The sequence below is a fragment of the Plectropomus leopardus genome, chromosome 2, assembly GCF_008729295.1.
Source record: "Plectropomus leopardus isolate mb chromosome 2, YSFRI_Pleo_2.0, whole genome shotgun sequence".
NCBI lineage: Eukaryota > Metazoa > Chordata > Actinopteri > Perciformes > Serranidae > Plectropomus > Plectropomus leopardus.
The window spans coordinates 12,697,985-12,723,177 of NC_056464.1; the positions used below are offsets into that span (position 1 = coordinate 12,697,985).

General features: G+C 41.8%; 1 protein-coding gene and 1 non-coding gene across 5 annotated transcripts in view; one reads left to right on the forward strand and one right to left on the reverse strand.

Annotated features, from left to right (window-relative positions):
- The first annotated feature begins 538 nt into the window (after positions 1-538).
- trnaq-uug lies at positions 539-610 on the forward strand. The gene has a single exon. It is a non-coding gene; the product is annotated as a tRNA-Gln (tRNA).
- Positions 611-2,043: 1,433 nt separating this feature from the next.
- Positions 2,044-25,193, reverse strand: part of LOC121954012 (tensin-2-like) — a 37,430-nt gene continuing 14,280 nt past the window's right edge. Inside the window, exons 1-25 of one of the 4 annotated variants that reach the window (XM_042501343.1) lie at positions 18,282-18,554; positions 14,539-14,571; positions 14,410-14,459; positions 14,052-14,235; positions 13,697-13,747; positions 13,051-13,173; positions 12,901-12,965; positions 11,025-11,108; positions 10,799-10,911; positions 10,590-10,650; positions 10,236-10,311; positions 9,578-9,707; positions 8,874-8,939; positions 8,672-8,788; positions 7,176-8,582; positions 6,907-7,057; positions 5,510-6,375; positions 5,281-5,412; positions 4,477-4,569; positions 4,203-4,280; positions 3,937-4,014; positions 3,569-3,737; positions 2,838-2,906; positions 2,492-2,521; positions 2,045-2,307 (exon numbers count right to left, since the gene is read on the reverse strand). In XM_042501343.1, the coding sequence (XP_042357277.1) occupies positions 2,163-2,307; positions 2,492-2,521; positions 2,838-2,906; positions 3,569-3,737; positions 3,937-4,014; positions 4,203-4,280; positions 4,477-4,569; positions 5,281-5,412; positions 5,510-6,375; positions 6,907-7,057; positions 7,176-8,582; positions 8,672-8,788; positions 8,874-8,939; positions 9,578-9,707; positions 10,236-10,311; positions 10,590-10,650; positions 10,799-10,911; positions 11,025-11,108; positions 12,901-12,965; positions 13,051-13,173; positions 13,697-13,747; positions 14,052-14,235; positions 14,410-14,459; positions 14,539-14,571; positions 18,282-18,320 (4,410 nt within the window). In that variant the 5' untranslated portion in view covers positions 18,321-18,554 and the 3' untranslated portion in view covers positions 2,045-2,162. Of the gene's footprint in view, positions 2,308-2,491; positions 2,522-2,837; positions 2,907-3,568; positions 3,738-3,936; positions 4,015-4,202; positions 4,281-4,476; positions 4,570-5,280; positions 5,413-5,509; positions 6,376-6,906; positions 7,058-7,175; positions 8,583-8,671; positions 8,789-8,873; positions 8,940-9,577; positions 9,708-10,235; positions 10,312-10,589; positions 10,651-10,798; positions 10,912-11,024; positions 11,109-12,900; positions 12,966-13,050; positions 13,174-13,696; positions 13,748-14,051; positions 14,236-14,409; positions 14,460-14,538; positions 14,572-14,852; positions 15,062-18,281; positions 18,555-25,193 lie in introns of those variants that run through there. The other 3 variants (XM_042501335.1, XM_042501320.1, XM_042501327.1) reach the window with 3 other exon arrangements.

Genomic DNA, 25,193 nt, shown 5'->3' on the forward strand with positions numbered 1-25,193 from the left:
TTTTCTTTTCTACTGTTTATGCAGTCAGTTAAAAAATAGTTACATATAGTTGAGCAGTTACGTAATGTAATGTTTTATTTTGAAGACAGAGCTTTTATTTTGAGCAGCCGAGATCGGATAAGGAGTAGCTAGCTAGCAGACATGATTGAAAGTAACTGAAGTGACCATCAAACCTTCAGTAATGAATAGCAACAGGCTCGCTTAGAAAAACGCGTGTGCTCGACTGTCTGCACCTGAAGGTGGCCGCGTATGTTATGAACAAGCTACCTCTGATTTTACCCTCCGTTGCTTGCTGTTACTGAGCAAACACAGCGAGTTTTGCTAGCTTGCCAGAGTTAGCTAGGTTAACTTAGCCTTCGTTAGCTAACTAGCAATACCGAAACACGGGGTGGTTGGCAAATATTTCGTCCGTTTACAAAGGCATATTTTACATTAACAACAACAAAGACATGCAAAGAAATATAATAGATAGACATTGACCGTAACAATCTCGTATTTTATCTACAAGTACTGTTCTATGGCCATTCTCGGTGCAGTTGGTCCCATGGTGTAATGGTTAGCACTCTGGACTTTGAATCCAGCGATCCGAGTTCAAATCTCGGTGGGACCTCATCCTTTTGATCTGTCACTAAAAAAAATGAACGCTCGCGTCAAAAATCCTGCTGTTTCAAGGTGAAAAATAAGTTCAGACGTTCAAAATAGAAGAATGATACAACACTACAAATATACTCAATACTTGCTCTATGACAGTAACAAAAAACAACATCCAATTTATGATGCTGCAAATAAGTACAATATCTCAAAATATATTTTACACGAAGTCTTGCAATGAAGAAGCATACACTTGCATTGACTTGATTAGGTTTTATTACATTTTCTGTCAAATATGACATACACCTTTCTTCTAAAATATATTACTTCTTTTACATAAAAATCCATTATGAAAAATAATAATTGTGCTGTAGTCATCTTCTAAATACTGTATCAAAACACACAAATTCCAACAACAAAAAAGTACTGATAGAATAATCAAATTTTCAAAATATCTTTACACAGTAACAAAGTCTTTGGCTTAAAGTGAAACAAAAGTCACCTTTTATGTGTTGCCGTGGATATTAGTTAGTTATATAGGGACCAAGGACCGAGACTAATGTGTGATATGGAGAGATTTTTCTGGTACTGGCTCTTTTTATAATGACATTACTAACACTGCAGACCTTGTGGGTTTTCTCATATGAGAACATTATTTGATTCTATAACATTTTCAACTTCACAAAGAAAGGATTTTTAAAATTATTTGTAGCTGTAGAAATGATGTGAGTATTCAGGTTTTAAATTACATGTGTAAACTCTGTTTTAGGTCCGACCGCCCCTTTGTAGTTAGTGGCCACACATTTTAAATTAAGTAAGCAAGTTTAGTATAATATGCCTTTAAATCTGTTTTTGTCATTTCAACAAAAATACACTTTTAATAGTATAGTTGCATGGATGACAAAATGTTAATTATTACAAATAAGTTTTTAACCACTGAGTCAAAACATAGCCAAAGACAGATTGTCTTCGGATAATCGAAATATATAATGTCTTATCTTTAATTGCCTCCTTTACTCTGCAAAGTAAACTGCAGATATGCCAGTTTACACCTTAAAGCATGGCTCTCATATTTTACTTCTTGTTGAAGACGTTTTCTTTAGATGTTGATGCAGAAAAACATTATGGACTGTCACTTACACAGCTTGTGAAGTCTGTTGTCCGTTATGTGAACAGGTTTACAAATAGAATAAAAAAAATATTTAAACCCCCCCCCCCCCCCCAAAAAACAACAACCCAAACTCTCATGTCAATCTCATTTGGCAAACAAAGTTAGATCAGTCTTTGGCTTATCAAACAAATCCTCTTTCACCATTTGCTCTTTAAAATGTCATATAAACTACTTCGCCCGACAGAGCAGTGATCTGTCAGAACTGGATTCTGTTAAAACAGTCATACAGCTGCGCACAGTGATGCCACCTGTACAAATGCAAGGACAAATGTAGTCACACACACACACACACACACACACACACACACACACACACACACACTCTCTCTTAATGAACAATCAAATTAACATCTCCCCCAAATCCCCATTAGTCCAGAGGTGTCCAAATTCTCCTGCTCTCTCATCTGCGTAGCTGTGGTCCCAGCATGACTTTGTTGATAAAGTTGACAATGGCCACAGCCGGCTGCTCAGGGTCCATCTCTGCAAACAGGTGACACACGTTCTCTGTAGCGCTGCCTGTCCGCCTCGCCACAAAACCAAACATCCTGCAGCAAAACCGAGACGTGAGAGGTCAAAAGACTGGAGCGCTATTATGATTTGATCTTGAAAGAAACCAGATTTTGTCTCAAAAATCTGATTGTGACTAACTGCCATGCAAAGTAACACACTGTGCCAGTCAGTGATATCACTTGCCAAGAAAAATAAACACACAGTGAAGCAAGCACTTACTTGCTTGAAGTGCTATCAGAATTAGTCCACCTGAAGCACGGGCATACAGATAGAGACACAGAGACAAAACGTAGGAAAACATGAATAACAAAGACATGGAGACTGTTTTACAAATACTAGGCAGTGACTACCAATCTACGTTCACCTCTCACAGTATAAAAGCAGACAAACTGAACACTTATATTTATAAAATATAAGTAAATACAGGAAGTATTTGTGCAGCAGCAGAAAGCACACAGATGTTACTGCCTTTATTAAAGATTACAAGCAGTAACATGTATAATAAGCACATAAAGTCTTTATCAAAACCATTCCATCAATGTGTGTTTGATAAGTCTCAGCCCACCTCTGGTCTTGGGGGTTGAGACTGCTGAAAGTCACACTGTTGATTGGGTAGTGTCTCCTGAAAAACAGCCTGTGTACACACAAGCAATATTGACTTATTTGCTTTGGCATTTGCTTAAAGGGGACAGTTTATGTCATAATCAAAAATATTTTCTATCTTGTCTGTAGTGCTGTTTATTAGTCAAGATCATCTGCGTAGAACCGTTTTCGGATCTTATGGACAAGAGTCTCATGACGGCATGAGATGTAAACAATAATGGCGTCCTTCTCTGCTGAGTTGTAATGTTAGTTAGCTCGGTGTTGAAGGGTGAGCTAGCAGCAGATCTTCTGTGTGGCAACGCAGATGGACAGAAAATAGTTCCTACATGAAACTGCTCACAACAAGGTCAGTGAATTATCTTGAGTAAGCCAGTTATGATTTCTAGAGAGAGACATTGCTGTTTTGGAAACATATTTTTTTCCTGCTTCAAGCACCGCAAGCTGAGAGCCATTTAGTCCAATTATACTGTAGAGAAGCCAGACATCTCTATGGCCGATATCTCCAACACATGGCGACTCACACCAAAACAACCTAGACTGAAGAATAACACCAGAATTAAGAGGAAAAATATGTTTTTTGATTTGGGGGTTAAGTGTCCCTTTAAATACTTTTGATTTCTATCAAACTGGTGTGCATGTGTCAGACTGAATTAAAACCATCACAATGGTAAGACTGAAGTGTCTGAGATGTACCTTCTTTTGCTGTCGGTTAGAGTGATGCCCTGAGCAGACACTTTGAAGTGGACCACTGTTGCCACAGGACGTGGATTCAGGGCCAAAGTACACTTGGTTGCCTTTGAGATTGCCTCAGGGCCCGTCAGTGACTCGGTTTCCACAGAGTTCAGGTACAGCACGTTGCAAGCTTGTTCATGAGAGACATGAGAAAATATAGATAAACATAAACAAATGTGCTCTTAAAACTCAATGCTATGGACATAATGAGGCTTGAGCAGTCTCTGCTGGTCAAAAGTTAGAACTGCAACTATTGAACTGCTTGTGATCCACTATATAAATTCATATGACAAAATCAGTAGAACAAAACGAGCCTGTGCATGTGCTACCTGCTCCTTGTTTGAGGAGGTCGGCCGCTGTGCTGGTGTTTGTTGCACTGTGCATCTCTTGAAGCTCCCCGACCAGATCTGAAACATCATAAGCCTTCAGTTACATAACAAGACAGTTTAAATTATTGAAGATCCAGTCTGTTGAAATAACCTGCTGTTCTTTGAAGTGTTAAATTGTTCTCCCATAATAAATATATCTTATATAAAAAGCCGGATATTTTTATTTTGGAATAAAAATCCTGACATCTAAATGTTACAGATTTGACCTTTTTCTGGGATGCGAAGGGCACATGGCAGAGAGATGGGAGTGATTGAATGCTGGTACACCAGGGCAGATAAACTTCCTGAGACAAAGACAGAAAAGAGAAAATAGGTTACCCAGACTATGATTATGACAGATTAGAAGGCATTAAAATAAGGATAACAGGCAACTGGCAAGGAGGTCAATAAACCCTTTCTCTTGGTTTACAAGCTTAAAAATCATACTATATCAACTAAATATGTGTGTATTGCGGCAGTTGTGTCTTCCACATAACTGACCGAAGTAGGACTCGTTCTGACAGCCCTTGATCTTCACTCCCCGTGGCCCGGTCTCAATGAGGAAGTGTCTCACCAGCTGTTCCTGAGGGTCCCCTGGGAGAGAGGAGACGAGGGTGAGAGGGGAGGGAGTGAGGATGAAAAATAAGGCAGGCTGTCTTTCTGAGGAACTTATTCTATTAGGATACATGAACAAAAATACAAAAAAAATAGATTCAGATGATCATAGACTCCATCATCAACATTTGATGTTTTTGCAGCAAAAATGAAGATACATACACATGAATGCACAAGAATAATCATTAGGACTGATTGAAAAACATCCTTAGTGTATGAATGAAAGTCATGTAATTATTCTACCACTGAAATACATGATATTGGTATCAAATTTATACAGTTAGTTAAATGTGTGTATCATGTGACTTGACTGTTCATAAGACATATCAGACATTTTGACTTGTCATAGTAGGAAAAGCACAGGTGTCACTAATAATGTTACTAATGGCCCTATTCAAGTGTTCCAGTAAGCTAAGTAAGGATCAGATCAGATCAGATCTCAAGACACATTGGGTGCATTTACAGCTGTACTTAGCTGTCCACTTGTGATCCAATCAACTAGGACGCATACCAATACCAGGTGTAAACAGAGCCGGTGTGGCAGTGAGCCACAATAACAGGACTCTGAACCTGAACTTAATCAGCTAAATGGAATTAAGCCATCAGTGACTTCATTATTGACACCTGTGCTTTTCCTACTGTGTCATTCCATCTTATAGACATTAACAATACAACATTCATGATTGATACCTTTACTGCAGGTGATGTTGGCATTAGGAGGAGGAGTGGCCACCTTTAGGGCCAAGCCGTATGCCCCCTGGAAGGAGTTACTGTCTCTGATGAGGAAAGTTCCTGGCTCCTTGTCCTTCAAAACAGCTATGGCTACAGTGGAGAAGACACATAAGAGTATGGGTGTTGTGGTGTAAAATAAGAGATGCGGCATCAATAAAATATCATAACCCTTTATTGTAACTCTCACCTTGATCCCTGGATATGCCCGGTTTGTACCAGTACTTGGAGCTGTCCTGGACAAACTTGGCGTTGAACCTGATGTCTGCCTCCTCCTTATAGCTGTGTTGTGAAGACCCCCGTCTCTGCTCTCCCACAGAGGGGGAGAAAGTAACGTGATGCGTCGGTGAAGGAGCTGAGGAGACGCGGAGCAGAGAGTTGTGTCCGTTAAGCGATCCTGGAGTGGATGAAAGACGCTTCTTCTCAGGTAGCGGAGGCTGGATGGCGGGGATGGTGACTGCAGTGTACCCAGTGTATGGGACATGAGGGACGTTTAGCAATGGGTAGTAGTAAGATGCTAATGGGAAGGTTGGTGTATGATATCCATCGGGCACAGGTGATGGTGGTTTGGTGTCGGCCGAGCTGTCTCTGTCTGGAGTCAGTCTTAGTACTGCTGAGTCTGTCGCTGATGTAGAGCGCTGGGGAGAAGACTGAAGGTCTGGGGAGCCAATGGGAGAATTTGGGGAAGTGGTGGAAGGGCTAGAACTGGGACTGGCAGAGGGGTTCATTGATACACCTCTGCTGCTGTCAAATGGGGTATCACTGGGAAGGGCAGAGCCATTCAGTTGCACTTGGACTGGAGTTATGATGACAGTGGCGTAGTTGGAAGTCTGTGATTGGTTCGATACTTCTGCGCTTCCTGTGATCTTGGCTGCTCCGAGCGCTCTGTCAGAGCTCAAACTCTGCTCAACTGATAGTTGTGTGGAGCTTATGGATACGTTCGGACACTGGGTTTGCATTTCTCTTGGTACTGGTGTGATAGCTTTGCTACTATTTGTGTTGGACTCCAGATGTGTAGAGGATTCTTGGCTTTGAGAAGGGCTATCAGCAGTTACACTAAGGAAAAGGCAAAGTATGAAAACAAAGATATTTATTACAAACATGCAATTTTACTATCTGCATTAGTAGTAGTGGTGTAATGATGTACTGATCTGGATTGACATAGTGTTTTAGTAATAAATGACGCAATACCATTGATAAAGAGAGAAAACATCAATACATATCTTCATCTTTAAAACACGCCTTCATTTTGAAATGACCCAAAGTGTCTGTCATACAGTTTTCTGTCTAAACGCACCTCCTCCCTAAAAATTCAAACAGTGCAAGCGGCCTAGCGCCAGGCAGACAATAGCAAGCAGCCAAGAGTAAAGGAATTACTCTTTTTTTATAATTATAATTTTTACTTAAATGGGCTCATATTGAGTTGGCCCATGAAATAAATCAAATCAGAATCATATCATGGCAAACTTTGTGATGTCAGCAAATATCATAACTTTGCCCACAGCATCTATATAACACGTGATCATGATAAAATTTGTGATTTATACCTCCAATTAGCAGATATCAAAAATGAAAAGTTTCACCCACCTGTCCTCTGTGTGTGTAGGACTGTTGCTTCCTATGATTGTGTAGTCATGATCAGAGTCCAGTCCAGGGGTGCTTGACTGACCATTAGAGTCTGATTTACCCTCTGAACCCTGGGATATGTCATCCTCCACATCAGCCTTGGCCTGTTCCACTTTGAGGAGTGAGATACCACATGATAAGATGGAGGTATAACAAAGAAATTACAAAAATACAAAGTCACAAACATGTTATTTTAATGTAAAAAAAGGAAGTAACCTCAACTCATTCACCTTTGTGATGTTCAGCATGCTGCTGGTCTCTACATCCAGAGGGGGTCTCGGGCAGCCTGCCTCTCCCAGGAGACGGGCTACTGGCGGGCAGAGGCGAGGCTGATCCAGAGTGGTACCCTGAGGCATAACCTCGGCTCTCATGGCTCTCTGCTGGGGATGACTGATAAGGAGAGCAGGGACAGGAGTGGCGGGGCTGCGGAGGGGTGTGGTAACCGCTACTGGCTCCATCCCGCACATCCATCAGAGACTGGGGGCTAGGGTAGCCCTGATGAGGTCCGAAGGCATATCTAGGCTCTGGGTTTGGACTCTGATCCAAAGGTGAGTGGCAGACACGAAATGCTGGCACGACTGATTTGCACTGCCAGAACTCCGCCTCTCTCGCCACCTCCCATGGATTTTCATTTTCCCACAGCGGAGGCGCCTCTCTTGTCCGTTGCACCCCAGGTCCTTGGGACCAGTGTGTGTTTTCTGATGGGTCGGGGTGCAATGGGTGGAATGCTCTAACTGAAGCTGATTGGTGCTCACGCCTGCTGGAGCAGTCTCGACAGGGGCAACCAGGGGACGATGTTGGAGAGCCAAAGAACATTTCCCTGTAAGGGCTCGAGGGCAGTGACTGATGGGAGAGATGAGAGGCTGGACTATGGCTGGAATAATGGAGGAGGTGACACTCCTCCCCAGTGCAGAGTCTGTTTAAGGCCGGAAGGGTGTGGCTGTGTGGGTGTGTGTGTTCAGGGCTGGAGTAGGGGTAGCAAGGCCTGAGGAGACAGGGAGGGGGTGGGGGTGGACGTTCCCATGGCAACTCTGGTAAAGGATGGGCACTATGTCGATGGCAGAGTTCCATATGAGCCGAACGAGGAGGCGGGGACACTGATTTAGATGGCAAGGCTGGCAGAGTTTGGCTTTTTGGGTTCTTCTTAACACTGTTGCAACGGCCAAGACAATGAATATCAGAAAGGCAGGGCTCGCGTTCTCTCTCCCACCCGCCATCGCCACACTTTACAGCAGCTCGACCACAGCACGAGTGCTCTCGCCTCAAATGCTGAGGACTTGACAGGTCTCCGTCATCTAAAATCGCTGTCTCTCTATCCTTTTCTTTCCCTCTTCTTTTCTCTTTTGCTCCATCTTCCACTTCTCCTCCTCTCCGCAATGGAGAGTCAGTGCTTTCTTTCTCTGGGCGGTTTACAGACGCAGATGTGTCTTCCAGTTGATCAGAGGGAAGTGAGGAGCGGCTAGAATCGGGCGTGTAGTTAAGAGGCTGAGGCTGGCTGGGAGTTTGAGGCTTGACTGTTGGGCTGCTTGTGAGGCATCCATTGGGTGATGCTGCTGAGGCTGTTGAGCCTGGCCCTCGACGCTTCCTCACCTGGGCGTACAGGCTGCCATCCAGGGGGCCCCTCGTATGAGAGATATCTGGCAGAAACAAAACAGAGGTGTAATATAATGTGCGACCCTCTTAACATAAAGCTTAGTTTTTACACCTATGTGTGCACGTTTCTTACTTTCAATACTGTCTTGGTGGCGCAGGTTGAAGTTCTCATATGAATCCCACCTGACCACTGGGTCTGAGGTGTTGTAGTCCACCTTAATGGAGGCGTCATTTTTGCGATATTCTCGACCTTGGAAAGCAGTCATTATGATATGAAGCAAATAAAGATGTAAAAAGAGAGAGAGAAGCAGTGACAGGCAGTTGATGATATTCACCTTTCATTTTTTCTGGTCCGCTGGAGAAGATAAACTCGACTGTAGCATCAGGAGGAAACCTGTCATCTACAGAAAGACAAGCATAAAGGCAGTGACTAAAATATCCAGGCTGTAACTACAGAGACTAATAAAAACATTCACAAGAAAGTGCTATCTGTGAAGTGGAAACACCAAAGATACGTGCTTTCACTCTTCATAATGGAAACAGAGCATAACACTTAAAAGAATTGTATCTTTTTTTTAAACTTTCATGCAAGAGTGTGGGTGTTATTATTTATACATTATATGCATACGTCAGCATGTAGCACTTAGAGCAACTGTCATGAGACTGCTGCCTACCGAGCCGTGTACAAGCATATCTGTTTCATCTAAACTGACACTGCCATTTGATATTTGTCTCAAAATACACACATACCACAATGGACTGAGCAATAAGTGGGTCTTGAATTATACCGCCATGTAAAACGTTTTAAGAAAGCAATAGAAATATACAGACAGAAGTTTCAGTTGTTGATTTATATCCTGAAAGTATTCTCAAATGTTTGCAGTAAAGCACTTTTATAGTGAACTAACAGCAGTGATGGAGTACTCAAGTTTTCCTTATGCACATGCAACATAATGCCTTCCTGACCATCCAAAAACAGAGAATTCTACTTTCTATTTCATGCATTTCCAACAAAGCTACTGAGCCTATGTTGTTATACCTGTGCAGGCCAGGTCCAGTTCAGTCTTGCCAAACCACAGCTGAGCTCCATGGACAGTGCAGGTGTGGAACTGGACTCTGAACACCACCTCTCTCTCTGCTGCTCGACTCCGCCGGTGGAAGCACTTCACCTGCAGAGAATGCAAGTCAAAAAGTGATACAGATACTGAAGCTCACATGGACTGTCTCAGAGAGTTTATATATATGTAGACAAGCATGAAAAAAACTGTAAATCAAATTTCAATTTGCTTTTCTATAGTGTTCTTTTAAGTTGGATCATATGTCTTCAGTTTGTGCTGCTGCTGTAGCAGCTGATTACCCTCCAGGACACATTAAGTACATGCATGTCTATCTAGGCCCTTAAGGGCTCTGAATGTCTTTATCCTCTCAAAGAGGCACGCAAGGCAGCGTAAGAAAATAACTGAGCATGCATGTTCATCGTCTATAGAAGATTTTTAAGTGGTTTAAAAATAATCGACTCATTCTTCTGGGAAAAGTTACAAAAGTGCAGCAAAATCAGGAAAGAAAAAAACACTTTATTAGAGCAGTTTAGTGAACAATGGAGGTTTGGTAACTATTGCGGTGATGTAATGTGCGGATATGGACTTCAATCAAACTAAAGTTTCCAATTAGTTACATTCATTTCAGCTATTTCTCACCATAATGTCCCCCTTTAATAACAGCGCTGGCTCCATAGTCACACACAGCTTTCTTGCCCTGGAGCTCTGGGGATCACTGGACACACACATTTACACAGAATGAAAAAAACAAACAAAAACAAAACGGCCACACCAGTCTAAAACACACATAAAACCAGTCAAAACATGTCTCAGTTGGGTAAAACAGAGGTAAACAATGTTAACATTAACATAAGCACAGAGCAGCCTACACCTAAACACAGACAGCAGCCTGTATATAGACAACATCTGTCAGAGGGACAGGGGAAGGAAAGGAGTCTGCCCGCAGGAGGTCAGCTGAAAACACAGTGACTGGTCTACTGGCCGTGTACTTACTAGACGCCTGAAGTGTAGACGAGTTGTAGAGATTGGTAGATTTTCAGGAATGGATAGAAACCTGAAGATAAAGACGAAAATGTTGAGGAGAAAAACTGTAACATAGGAGAGAGTTTGCAGACAAAGGCTTTATTGTGTTTTTCCTGCAGCATCGTAAACCATCACTGCACTGCAATTTATTATACAGCCATGGTTTCTGTAAAACTGACCTCCTCCCGCCTGGAAGTTTGGTAGTGATGGAATGAGGATCTGGTGGAGAAACAGAGGACTGCTGTTCATCTTGATGGTACCTGACAGCAACCCGCCAAAGTAGTAGATGTACCTGAATGAGAGAGGAATATAGTGATAAGAGCAGGGAGCGACTGGGATGACTGGATGGCAGCAGCACGAGCAGTGATATTTAGTACAAGAGGCAGGTAAATGACTGTGTCCCACCTATTCTGCGAGGGCTGCAGGGAAGAGGACACTTTGTCTTCACAGAACTTTCTCATTGCAAGAGTGGTGAGAGCCTGATCCGCTCTGTGGACATAATCAGAGGGGTGTTAATGAATGCTTTCGTACAGATCTGGCAAAGCAAAATTAAGAAGTATTAGTGTGCCTTTTAAGTACGTCATGGCTATTTTTGTTGATTTTGCCTACAACTTTATTCTACAAATATAGCTTTGTTGACATTTTGGACCTTTACATTATCTCTGGTTAGAGTTTGCCAATAAAAATCAAGATGTAAAAGCACTGTGGGCAATCTTATAATGGATAAAATGCAATTTTATTTTTTAAGGAATAATGCAATAAGGGGAATTTTTTTTATCATACACGCACAAATTATTATCTTGTGATAATGAAAAAAACATGGTAAACTATGAAAAGCACTAGACAATAACTTCAAGGGCTCTGTAAAACGAATTAGTTTCAATCTCTCAAATTACACTTCTGCAAGTAGAGTACACTGGATCTCTTTGGGATTTACAATTTAAATATGTCAATGTGAGCTCTGGCAAATTGGGGTTTCGGGGGGTTGGGGTTCATATTTTACTCCTATTTGGAAATACATAAAACAAATGATTAATCTGCTGATTCTCCAATAATAAAAGTAATTGTTAGTTTCTGCTCTACAGTGATCACTCTGAAAACACTATCACGGATCAAAGGATCAAAGATGGTTTGGGCTGTGATGACAACAACATACAACTGAATAGATAAATCACTGGGACATAACATTTACAGAAGCTGAGTACGGCAGTGCTTGAAATTATTTTTTGAAAGCCGTCATTATCAAGGGATAACAAAATGTATTTTCTCCTGATAATGGGATAATTTGTGTTGATTCTTGACTGAACAAAAGGCTGAATTTTTGAGACAAGTGAGGTCATTTTAGACAATAAAACAGAAGTCATTTTTTGCACAACGTGGGATAAATATAGACCTCAAAAAATAGTGACTGGATTACTTGATCACACCTCATTTCAGCCTCCAAGACCACTGTCATAACTGACAGACTGATCTCAAAGTTATCTGTAACGGAAAGATATAATGCAATTTCCACCTGTGTTAGACCTTGATTGAAGTACAATATGATGTATTGATCAATAGTCAGTAATCCTTGAAATGACATATTCAGCTTAAGTCAAATACAACCGTTGTCAAAATGCCATCTGTGCCTGCTGGCATAGCATTCCTGATCTCTGATAAACACTATAGCTAATACAAGAAAATGACCCTCTGTTTTCTTGTGATAACAGATTGATTGTCTCGTTATCTCTAGATAACAAAGCTCATTTTCTTGACAAAGCAAAATGATTAACTTGCGGTCTACAGATAATGGCATTGATTGCAATGATTGCAAGCACGGCTGTTCTCGGCTTCCACACCAAGTAGCAGTAAGGCTGATATGAATCAACTTTTTTCTTCATTGAAATGCAGCTTTGATGGCATGAGCGAATTCAAATGGATTATTGATCTTTACATATATGCTAGTTTAAAGAGTGCCTTGTGTTACAGTTGTTTGTGTTCTACACTTTGTCACCTCTGTAGGTCTGCCCAGGTGTGCTTAAACCTTACAAGGTTCATTGCTTGGCAAGGTGCACCTGGCATGGAAAGGAGCTGCTTCATAGCTCCTGTTCCAGGAGCAAAAGAGAGCAGCTGGAAAAGGAGCTCTTGAGTAGCTCCTTCCCAGGCCAGGTGCACCTCGCCAAGCAATGCACCTCATTAGGTGATGCAGCACACATAGCAGAGCTGCAGGAGAGAGGAGGGGACAACATCACAGAACACATACAGATGTAACACTTATTAGATGAATAAAGATGCAGATTACCCAGCTGATATCTTGCTGTAGTGCATGTAGGCTGCCACAATGACCCCTGTCTTCCCTTTGTTTCCCTGCCAGAGGATCACAGATCAAAGTGACAATGAAATAACTTTTCCCACAGTTAAGCAAGCAGATGTGGATTCAGGTTGCACTGACCTTGCAGTGGAGAACCACCACATTGTGTGGGTCAGAGGTCAGCCAGGTCTCCATGGCTTTACAAACAGCACAGATCCTGTCCAGGGGTGGGGCATGAACATCAGGCCAGCCAAAGTTCTGCACCTGAACCAAAGAGGAGGGAAGATGGTTTAAATTCTGCTTTTTGAATGAGTCAAACCTGTCCATTGACCTTGAAAATACAGAATGATCACAGTGGGTGCACTCCATTTCAGTGCACAGCTCAACACTTAACAGTGAGGGTCAGGAAAGCTGTTTAGATGGGGTGAAATCTGTCGGCCAGAGGCAGCAAGCTGACAAAACAAACAACAATGTCGGCTTACAGAGCAAAAGGCATGGTAGCTTTCCTAACTGACAAGTAATTGTACACAGTAATGTACACAATAAGATTTTATTTAAGCCACAACAACATTCAGTGGTTCACTGTTTTGTCAATTTCTCTTCACCTTATTGTGTTTGTATTAGATGTGGTTGTGGTGATGTATATGTTGCTCTAGCCACTAAAATCTGCCAGCTACAATACCCATCTAATGGTGCAGACTCCAGCCACTCACTGCACTGCAGGCGTACGTCGGCCAGCACACTAGTGGTGCGCACCCACCGTGATCTGTCATCATTTAAATTTTACCTTTGGGTTCAGTCTGGAGATGTCATGTCTCTTCTCTGATAAATTCAGTAGCTGGAAAAGGCAAAGATAATATCACAAAACTATTTTTACACATCAAACACAAACTGAGCAATAAAAATACAGCATAAAAAAAAGAGAGATTAAAAGGAAACAGTGGAATGAAAGACATACTTCCCATCAATGACAAATCAAGAATTAAAGCCATAGCCTTTCTGGATAGTAAGACAAATATGCAAATAAAATCAGTTTAATATGTTTTAACAAAACATTGTATAGCAGCCATGAACTCATGATTAAGTCTTATTAGGAGATCAATTAAATCTGAGGTTTATATTGCTTTTGTTTTATGACTAACCAGGAACTTGTCTTGGTGCTTAGATTTCAGCATGGAGGCCACTTCCTGTAGGTTTCTGCGATACCGCTGCTCCTCCAGGTCCGGCGGGAAGAAGACGGAGATGATCCTCTCCGTGATGTAGGTGAGGTCAAAGTCATAGTGTCGCTCCATCACGTGCTCCATTACTTGTTCCACACTTTTACTCCTGGACATATTAAGCATTCATTGTTTTAGTGCAGCCAAAATAACCATTAGGAGATTAATACAAGTCAAAGTTCAAGCTTCTTAATGTTTCTTTTATTGTGCATTTCAGTGCATCCATTTTGTAAATAAAATACGACTTCCTTTTGTTTCATGTGTGGTGCAGGCTTCTCAGTACCTTGGTATGGAGCCTCTCTTCTTCTGTGGTGCAGATTTTGTTGAGCCGTGCTGTAACAGTCAGAAAAGAGTAAGTTTACAGCAGTAACAGATTGCATTACATCATAAAAAACTACTTGCACACACTTACCAGGTCTGGTGCTAAGGTACAGGTGGGAGTCACCTGAAAGGAAATGAGCACATAGTTGGTTTTTGCAGCAGTGAGATATCCAGTTGCACACATGCGCGCACGCCCCCGGCACGCACACACGCACGCACGCACACACACACACACACACACACACACACACACACACACACACACACTGGGAATGAAGTAGCACATGCCAAGTCATGTGTTTGGTTAAACGCTCTTGGTCTTGCTCCAGCAGCACAGATGAAGGGATGGAGGGATGAGGGGGAGGATGAAAAACTGATGAGGAGGACGGTAAGATTCATTCTCACTTTCTTTCTGTCATCCGCTGCAGCTGGTTTGAAGGAGAGGCTGTCAGCACAGATCCGGCTGTTCCACATGATGGGTTAGTGATGCATGATGTCAGACACGCACACACTAGAGCAGTGCACACTAACAGACACACACAGATAAGGTCAAACAAGCGTCTGCACGCATATCTACAGAAATGTAAAGGACTTGAGAACATCTTTGAATTCTTCTCTTGCACACTGTTTCACTGAGTGGTGTTTATTGTGCTGGCCAGGCAGTTAAATAAGAAGTGCTCAGTATAACAAGGGATACCAATAAAAATGATTGATTGTGTTTTTTTGCCTCGTAAAGAAGAAGGAGAGGAGTGAGGGGGGTAAAGTTTACTGGAGGAAGTATCTACATGTGGCGAGCAGTCCTTGTACTCTGCTGGTGAGCCAACAGTAAATTGCCAAAACCACAAACACACACATACACAAAGAAAGAAAGAGGGAAGCTGGGGTCACTCAGATCAGCTACAGCCACTGCTGTTTATTATGAGGATAGCCGCTGACCCTGAAGTGACAAGCAAGGAGAAACTGGTAGGTCAGTGCACGTGTTATGTTTCTGACTCATTCGATAGTCTCGTGAGATGCAGTGACATACAATACAATGCAAAACAATAAGATTCAAAACAAGAAATCCACTAATAACACAATGGAGCAAAAAGAAGATGGAGGAAATGAGCCGAGAAAATGGAGTCAAACTTTCAGTATTGCAGCACAACTATAGGCTCCGACTATAAACCTCGACAGGTGACACCCTGTCAACTTTTGACCTTTGACTTGTTCCATGAGACTGATTGACAGCTGAGCTGCCCTCTACAGCTGAGTGCTGACAGGTGTCAGGCCACAGGTTAACAAGTCAAATGTCTGCAATCTGAATGATCTACAGCTCAGAGAAAACAACAGTGACCGTGCAGAAATACATTCACTGCAAGTTTCATGTTGACAGAACAAGTTGAGGTACGATTAGTGCTGTAGAACATTTTCATTTCTATTTTTTAGGTTGATTTCAAAACTGCCAGGTAGATGGACTAATTTATAAACAATCTCTGCTCTAACTTTGACAAAAATAAAGGCACCTAATGCTCATCATGACTGACTGTCAAGCTAGCTTTGATCTGAGCTCCAGATAATTTTAATTGTGAGGGTGTTTGATTTCAGTCGCTGACAGTCGAGGTTGATTTGTTTTTGTCTTTGTTCAGTGGATGCAGAATAGCTGCATGTCTCATAGATATGTCATGTCATCATGTTGGCAACACCAACATGACATTGTTGAAATGACATCAAAACGGAGCCAACCACTGATATATACATTTTTCCGCTGTGAGGGGCTGCTACAGCTCTTGCATCATGGTCCTCATGCAGCTTCTCAGAAAGTGGCATTAATAAATGCATGATACTGATTTTATTTGTACTTAAAGTTGACAGCGGATGTTTTTTGGCTGGTCAAGGCAGACCGGAGGAGTTTGGGCTGACCTAGTGCTACTGCACTGGAGACCAGTGTCTGCACATTCAAAATATACACTAATAACTGATTAGATCTATTGCTACTGTCACAGTCTGCTGTGTCCTGATTCTTTCAGATCTTTGGGAGGACTGGACCAAATGTGCATCAGTGCACGGAAATGGAGCGGACCCACTTGTTTAAGTTGCCCTCATAAGTTAGTCTATCTGTTTTCACTTGGTTGGCTTATTATTGAGAGGACTGTGTTTTCTTGGTTTTCGGGTTTTAGTTGTGTTTTTCCCCTCCTGTGTTCCCGTGCTGCCTTCCCGTCGTTAACCCATCTACACACCTGTCCTGCATCAGTCTTGTTAGTCCTCCCTGCTTCTCAGTTTCTCATAGCCAATCAGCTTCCTGCCTGTTTTTCTGCCACATCGCCATGTTTCCCTTGCCTGAGCTTCTCCGCCCCTTTTTTTCCACCTGCACTTCATCCCCTCATCAGTCTAGTTTGTATTTAAGTCCTCATTTTCAGTTCAGTCTTTGTTGGATCCTTGTTTTGGTCGTATGGTTTTCTGTGTCTATGCTCAGACCTGGAAAGAAAGAGTTATCTGTTTGAGTTGCATTTGTCAGCTAATTGGTTTATTCTTGCAAAACAAACAATTATGATAATATGACACAGAAATTAGTGTCAATAAGTATCTTCATTTCACTTTGTTTTAGAGTTGTACATCTCCAAGATAGGAGCTTGGGAGCGAGTATGCCATTATCTGTAAAAGTTCAAACAACTGAATTACAAGTATTTGTAAATGTGCTGGAAATGGGCTGAGTTTAATTGGAAGTGGGTGTGACCTAACCAGACTTTGTTACTTGAAACTGGTATGGATTGATCAGAAGTTGCCATATTTATTATTATTTAGAAAATGATTTACAGTACAGCCTCAGAATTAAGCTTCAGAACATTTTCTGAAACAAAACTAAGATATATTCAGTATTTAGCTACACACAAATGAAGATTTTTCTTCATCACGAGTATTAATACTGACAGATTTTATTGCTACTCATGCTTGTAAAAAGTACATTATCCTAACCAGATACTTGTTTAATCTCACTGGTTGGCCCAGCCCTAATAGGAGCAATGGCATCTGGAATGTTACATTTGATGTGTCAGGTTTCATTTAAAAAATGTCTAAAAAAACGCGTCATTACTACAGAATATGTGTTTTAAAATTCGCCATGCACACCCAGACATGATAGCAACGACATTACAGAGGGTGAACAGAGAAAGGCTAACAGAGTTTAGAACAGTGTGATGGGGAAAAAAGGAAGGACACATATACATACATGTGATGCATGGAGGAATGAGTAAAAGGAGGAGTGATGGGGAAAAAGACATGCTGTAATTGGTTACTGCGTGGAAGAGCACATTCAAGAAAATGTGCAGCTGCTGAACTGACAAGATGATGTCATTATGCAATTATCGTCATGCAGGTCTCATACTGACTGGCAGCCGATGTGCAAACATATTCAATTATTATCTTTTTCTTTATTATCCTTCTTTCTTTCTTCACATTCCTCCACAGCAGAAGCTTCTGTACTCTCCAGTGTGTTAATGTACGACAGATCACAAACATGTGAAGTAACCTACAGTAGGAAATGAAGGCGTTTCAGCCATAGGGGAGAGCTCCTCTCTTAATAGGTTTAATAATGGTAGTTAAGTGGATAAAGTGGTCGGCTCCAGGAAGGAACAGTAGGAGACAGGCACAACATGCACATGTATACCCATGTGTAAACACAAACACACACACATGCACACAGAGGTAGACCAGGGTTGAACTGACATGCAGCATGAATGCAGAGGAGGAAGACACCAGAGTCAACAGGAAGCAATTTGCAACAGGATGTCAGCGGTGGTCAACCTAGGTTCACACATACACATATGAACACACATACACATGCAGAGTTCATACACGTGTCTTTGGTGGCTCCGTCAGCCTCAGGGTCTTCATTAATGCATGCGGACTGTATGCTGGAGCCACTGGGAGGGGAGTGGAGCCATCTGGTTCAGTTTGTCCTGTTCATCAGCTAGCATTTACTGAGGTGCCATTGATGGCTCTCAGGGACTGACTGACTGTTTGCATGGTCTGTGAAGTGGTTTTAAGTTTGCTATGTTAATCAAGTAACACATTAATATACTCTGACATCCCCTCGATTTAGCGCTTCAAATGTTAGAGTGTGCTCCTTTGTTTTTCTATTATCTATGGGGAAGATATAAAGCTATTTCCACCAGTCAGTTAGCTAAGCTACGAACTAAGACCAAAATTGAGGGAATGGCAGGACTTATTTTTTCCCACATTTAAAGAATCCTCCTTCCAGCACCTTTTAAACTCACTTACTACATTATACCGAATCATTTGAAGGTGCAAGTTACATTTAGACAGAACAAGACTAGCAGTTAAACTAAGCTAAGCTAACTAGCTGCTGGCTCCAGCATCATATTGATCTGAGAGTAATACAGATTTCATCAAATCTGGAAATTTCCCAAATTGTCTAACAACTGTAAAATGGTCAGTTCATCCCAGAAATATTTGCCCTCTTACCTGCAATGTCATTCATCAATCTAGAGTTGCCAAGTGTCGGAGAGATTTGCCATAGAGATGTCTGCCTTCTCAATGGAGCTAGATGGCACTTGGCTTTTGGTGCTCTAAGTGCCATAAAATACATTTGAAAAAACCCAACAGCAATGTCTCTTTCCAGAAATCATGACCTGTGTACACAAGATAACAGACCTGCCAACCAGATCACCATGCAGACAGAAGCGTACATCTACTGCTAACTTACCTTACACCACCAAGCTAGCTAACATTACAGCTCAGCTGAGAAAGATGCCATCAGTGTTTACATCTTCCACTGTTAAGTGCACAAGCCTCTCATCCATGAGTAGATGCATGCTTCCTTCTGCGCAGTGATGCGGTTGGCTAGTGTAGTTCAGGCAGAAAATAGTTTTTCCGTGAAACTGCTCACAACAAGATCTGTGGATTATCTTGAGTAACCAGGTCATGATTTCAGGAGAGAAACATTGCTGTTAAATTTTTTAAAAAGATTTTAACATTTTTTTGAGCTTTGTGCAACACAAGCCAAGTGCCATCTCCATTTTGTTCAAGAGAAGACAGACATCTCCACAGCTGATATCAACACTCGGCAACTCACACCAAAACAATCTAGACTGATACAGGTAAGAGGAAAAATATGTATTATTGATTTTTAGGTGAACTTTCCCTTTAAAGACATTATATTGGGCTCTAGGAAATTGTAATGGACATTTCTCCCTAATGTTGACATTTACAGGCAATCTCATCAACTAAAAATCTGACTAATTGAATGGCTTATTAAAAATACATCTAAATAACATCTTCAGATGGTAACTGTGGCTCTTGATTAGGAGTTTCCTGGCTCCACAAATCCTAAAAGTCGTCACTGCCACATCTTGAATCATCACTGCTATTCCAGGGAGAGGGAATCCAGCTCAGAGATCTGCCGGAGCAGCTGAGTCAGTTACAGGGAAGCGGGAGATAGATGTGAGTGTTTGAGACACGGGCGTCAGTATGCCATCCAGGAGGAGCGAGTTTCATTCTGACAGTCGAAACCGAGCTGACATCACACTCTGGAGAGGGAGAAGTGAGTAAGCCTTCCCGTTTGAAAGTGGAAAAGCAAAATAACCACAGCTTATTCCAAGTTCCATAGTCTCACAAAAAGATGCTAAAGGCCAAAGTCCACTGAAAGCTAAATAAAACTCTGAGGTTTTTTTTGTTGTTGTTGTACAGACTGTTAACATTTCACCCATGGTACCAGAGGGCAAATTTAGGAGTGGCTGTGATTTAGGAGGCTTCACATGAAAGTATAACATCCTCCTCTCTTTTTTCTCATTATCGCTCTGCCGTTCTTCCGTTTTCTCTCATCTTTGATCCCTCATTTCTGCATTTCCTAACCCCTGCAGTCTGTCACTCCCCCTCTGCTTACCCCTCTCCTGCTGCCTCACACACTCAGCTTCTCTCTCTGCCTTCAGTGCCTGGAGACAGGATAACCACAATCATTCCTGCCGTGAGATACAAGTATGCACTCCCCCTGAATAAACAACATCAGATGACAAAGGACACCTCGATAAGCATCATATGTAGCAAGGGGAAGTCACTATGTAACTGGCCGAGGAGAAGAAGGGAACAAGAGGAAGCACAAATAAAGGCTCAAAGTGAAAAAAAAAAACTGCCCAGAGAGTGGAGATAAAGACGGAGCTTAGGGGGAGAAAACAGGAAGAAGGGAAGGAGGCAAACAGAAAGCGAGAGCGAGCGCAGGATGGAAGAGAGATGTCAACAGCTGAACACGCTGACCACTGACACACAGCAGAGAGATTTCACAGAGCTATTTTGATAGAGCTCCTTATTTTAGACCATACGTCCCTCAGAACACTTAAAGGCTCATTTTGTCTATTTTTCCATCAGTCATCTCACAAATCCACTTGCTTTTATGGCAGCAGTAGTAACATTTTCAAGAGATCTGGCAATGACCATGGCAACATACAATGTATTTTGCCTTGGCACTTTGCCTAACGACATTTAACATCCAATAACTGAAAAATAACACAGATTTATCAAAACCTGCTAGTCACAACTTTCAAAAGAAATATATTATAAATGACACTCAAAGAAGCACTGATTGTTTTAAACACACTATTATGTTGCCAAAAACAAGGAGCTGTATAATACCTGGAATATTAAACATGCCTTGCTGTGTACCTATCACTTAGCTTAGGCTTACAGGAAATGAAAAACACTGAGTAAATATAAACACATGCATCTGTCTGTGTGTGTGTGTGTGTGTGTGCGTGCACACTGTCTGCGTAATACTTAATCATTAACAAGATGAGTAAAGCAGTAAAATTTAATAAACCATGATAATTTTTTGTACACAGCAATGATCATGCCTGTGATGGCTTTAAATAGAAACAACAATGTGACAACAATAAGTCACCACCTTTAATCGAGTTGCACACATGTTCAGCTGGCAACATTTTCTATCCACTCCATCCACTTCAACAACCATCCTACTGAGTTACATCTCTATTATCATCTATATTGACTGTTGTTTCTCTCTTACCATTGATGTACTGTGACACGTAGAGCCACCACAGGATAGCATGTCCACCTGGTGTCCCATGGTGAGAGACAAACAACAGAGCCGTTTGATAAACAAGACACTTGCTTCCATGTTGCTCAAGACACCAAATAGGAGAAAATAAACTCAAATGTGGACAAGCCCAAGAGTGACAAATCAGCTGATATTATCAAACTCCAGATTTACTGTATTGGTATTGTTGTATCTGATGGACAGTAAGTAACAAGAAATGCCAAAGTTTGAGGTATTTGAGAAAATTTGCCTAGGTACAGACCTTTGAATTCGCCCACTCCACTGAGTTTGAGTTGACTAATTTTTTCAGGCATCATGACTTGAAACAGCAGCTTCTCGGTTAAAATAGCAAAATAACCAATGAGTGCTGCAGTGGGACTCAAATAACCAATCAGCTCGCTGGCTGGACCAACGTTGTTGTTGCTGATGGAACCAATGAGGAGTAATGTAAAGTAATAACAACAATGGCAAGTGCTATAGATAACATAGCTGTTGCTATTGAGGCTGTTCCTAATCGTCATGTGAACACAATATCATCCGACATCACAGTTTGTTTTTCTTCACTCCGCTCTACTTTAAACAAAAATGGCATAACAGGTATGTTGGTATGGATACGCATATGTCTGGAGTTAAAATTACACTAGATTCAGGTGGATATGTTTTTTTCTAGTGTCTAGTTAGGGGGAAATCAAACCCCCTTCCCCCCACAGAAATTAGTCTTAGTGGATGCAATATCCGACTGAAGATGTAAACAGAGTGTAAGGAGTTGACAATTCTGTCTAGCATCAAGCAAAATCTTTCCAGCTCCACTGGCAGCAATTAGGACTAATGGACAACATTATTATTATGAATACTTGCTTATTACATAAGCACTCAGTCCATATAGCATCATAATTGCTATATCAATTCATAAATCAACATGAAACATTAGCAGAACAGCTGGTGTGTGTGTGAGCAGCCATCTGTATTTCACTGCGCAACATTAGGATCCATCAGATGATGTTAGGACAGCTGACTGTGTCTCAGATATAGACATTTGTCTCTGTCAGGTGCCCTTTGGTCATAGATGATTGTCCATATACACAATACACAACACAGACATAGTGTTGAAGTAGATAGATACAGTAAAGAGATACTACGGGAAAATGTATTCTTACACAAGTTCATACGCAAGTTTTACAGAGGAAATAGTATAAATGTTGATCACAGTAAAAGTATGAAATGTTCTGCCTGCAGACAGACGCACGCTGGTGCAGACACTTGCATGTGCAAACACAAGCAGACAGACGCATCCCCACAAACACATCTAATCTATCCCAAAAATAGTCTGGCACATCTTGGCTGCAGGTTTTAACTAATTTGACAGGCATGCATGATAGCATATAGAATAACATTTAGGTGCAGTTTCCACAATCTGCTAATCTGCACATAATAGTGAACTCTCTCATTAAAAAGTAAATCTGTCACTCTCTAGTATTAAAAATTAAAATCTGTGTATTTTAGTAGGTCACAGCAGGAGTCTCCTCTTCATTTTCTGCACTTGCCTTAATCACAGTAAATGAAATCCTCTTTCTGGGCAAAGCAGAAGCTCTCTGGCTACAGCTTTAATGGAATAATATGCAGAATCACATGGCGCATTATGAGAGAAAACACTGTGAGGAGGCTTTAAGGTTGTTAGATTGCTACTGAATAGAAAAGGAAAATACGCAAAGAACCTAAAAAGTTAAACATTGACGTGCTGAGTCAATGTGAATAAAGTAAAGCTGTACTCAGGAAATACAGAGCGTGTTTTACCTCTCAACAAGCAGCTTCAGTCTTTCCCTCTGCCTCTGAGCAGTCCTGTCTGTAGAGAGGAATACACACTGCCTCCCTCTCTCTCTCTCATACAAGCTCTCTGCTCTCTCACCAGCTCCCTTCGCCTCCCTCCCTCTCTCACGATAACAGACACACTCCCACTGTGCCAGCAGCACATGCAACATCCCCTCTCGCTCTGCCTGTGTCATATGCACAGAGACAGTCAGGGACGTCAATGAGTGCTTTCCCTCACACGTGCGCTCGCATACACATCAATACGCCACATGCAGACAGTGGGCAGCCCCAACAGAGTGCTGGTGTCCACTCCAGTGACCTCTCCTGTGGCCTGAGGCTGAGAGAGAGATGGCAAGTTGGAGCTGGACAAAGGGGGAGAATTAGATGGGCTGCACAAAAGATACCAAAAAAGATGGAAATTAACCTAGTGCTGGTTGATATGGAGATGATAAAAAAAGGTGGCAGAACACACTGGTCAAAGCATTTATGACTTAAAAAGAAGACAAAAAAAGCAACTGAGAAGGTGGGAAAGCTTTGACTGTGACTGTAAAACATCAGGAAATGTGACAGAGATGAAAGGTAAAAAAAAAAAAGATGATGACAATGAGACGCAATAGATAAAAGGAGAAAAAAAGGAAGAAAAAAAAGCAATATGCTGACATATGAGCAGCACATACAACATACAGTCAGAGCATATAGCGTGACATGAAGCAGACAGCAGCCTTGACCTAATGTTCCCCTTTATTTATGAATACCCCCAATTGGGACTGATTTTACACACACACGCACACACACACACACACACACACACAGTCTGCCTCCCCAGCTGCCTCTTACTTATTTGCGACCCCCCCACGATCACTCACTGGCAGGCATCTACGGCACTCTTGTTATTTTCTATATTTACCCGCTCAGACTTCTCCTATCCACATTGATCATCGTCCCGTGTGACGATGTCCACTCTCGTCCACGGCGCCTGCCTCTCCTGCAGCCACCAAGGGTTGTTTTTGGCTATTGCTGTGGTGACCAGGGGGACGAGTATGACAAAAATAATAATCCTCTTTTAATACATGCTGCTAAGGCACAACAGCTGGTAGTGCCCAGTTGTACACCATTACAGAGTGCGTGTGGAGGAGGAGGTGGGGGCAGGAAGACAAAATTCCTTCCCTTGTCATGAAGCCTGCAGGATTTTAACGGACGTGAAGAGCTGAGAAAGAAACGCGATGGGTCCAAGTGCAAATGTGTTGTCTCTCTTTTCTGTGTGTTCATGCTGTCGGAGAGTGAAGCACAACAGCACAGTTACAACAAGGTCATGAGCCCACTCAGTGGTGTGTGCCACTGAGCTGCTGTGAGCGGGGTCACAGGAGAGCAGAGGCAGCTCCTGCCAACAGTTTGACATAAGCTGCGGACAGGGAGAGTGCTTCTCTCTTGAACAGCGCAATCATGTCCTCTTGTGATAAAAGAATCCACTCAGAAGCAACAAAGATTAGGAAAATTACTCAAAGCACAATCTGTTGCATAGCAGTCTCATCTATTAAGGCCACCGTCTGTGGACAAAATTGTGTCCCTGCCCCCTCTGTGGTGAATTCTACTGTGATCGTTTAATGGCAGTGCAACACGGTGACAGGAAGCTATTTCTCTTTGGTTCTGAGGGACTGACAGTAACATCTCCTTAAAATGTTTTGCATTTGAGCTCAGCTGTAGCAGCAAGGTCAGTTTTTTGTATATTTCTATATATATTTATTTTTGATATCTTTAATCCTACATTATACTTCCATTTTGGCAATTAGATGCAGTTTATAGCTCTTTCAATGTAATGTACAATGACAGCATGATGATTTATTTCACACATGTCATACATTACATGTGAAATTCTATGGAGTGTCAAA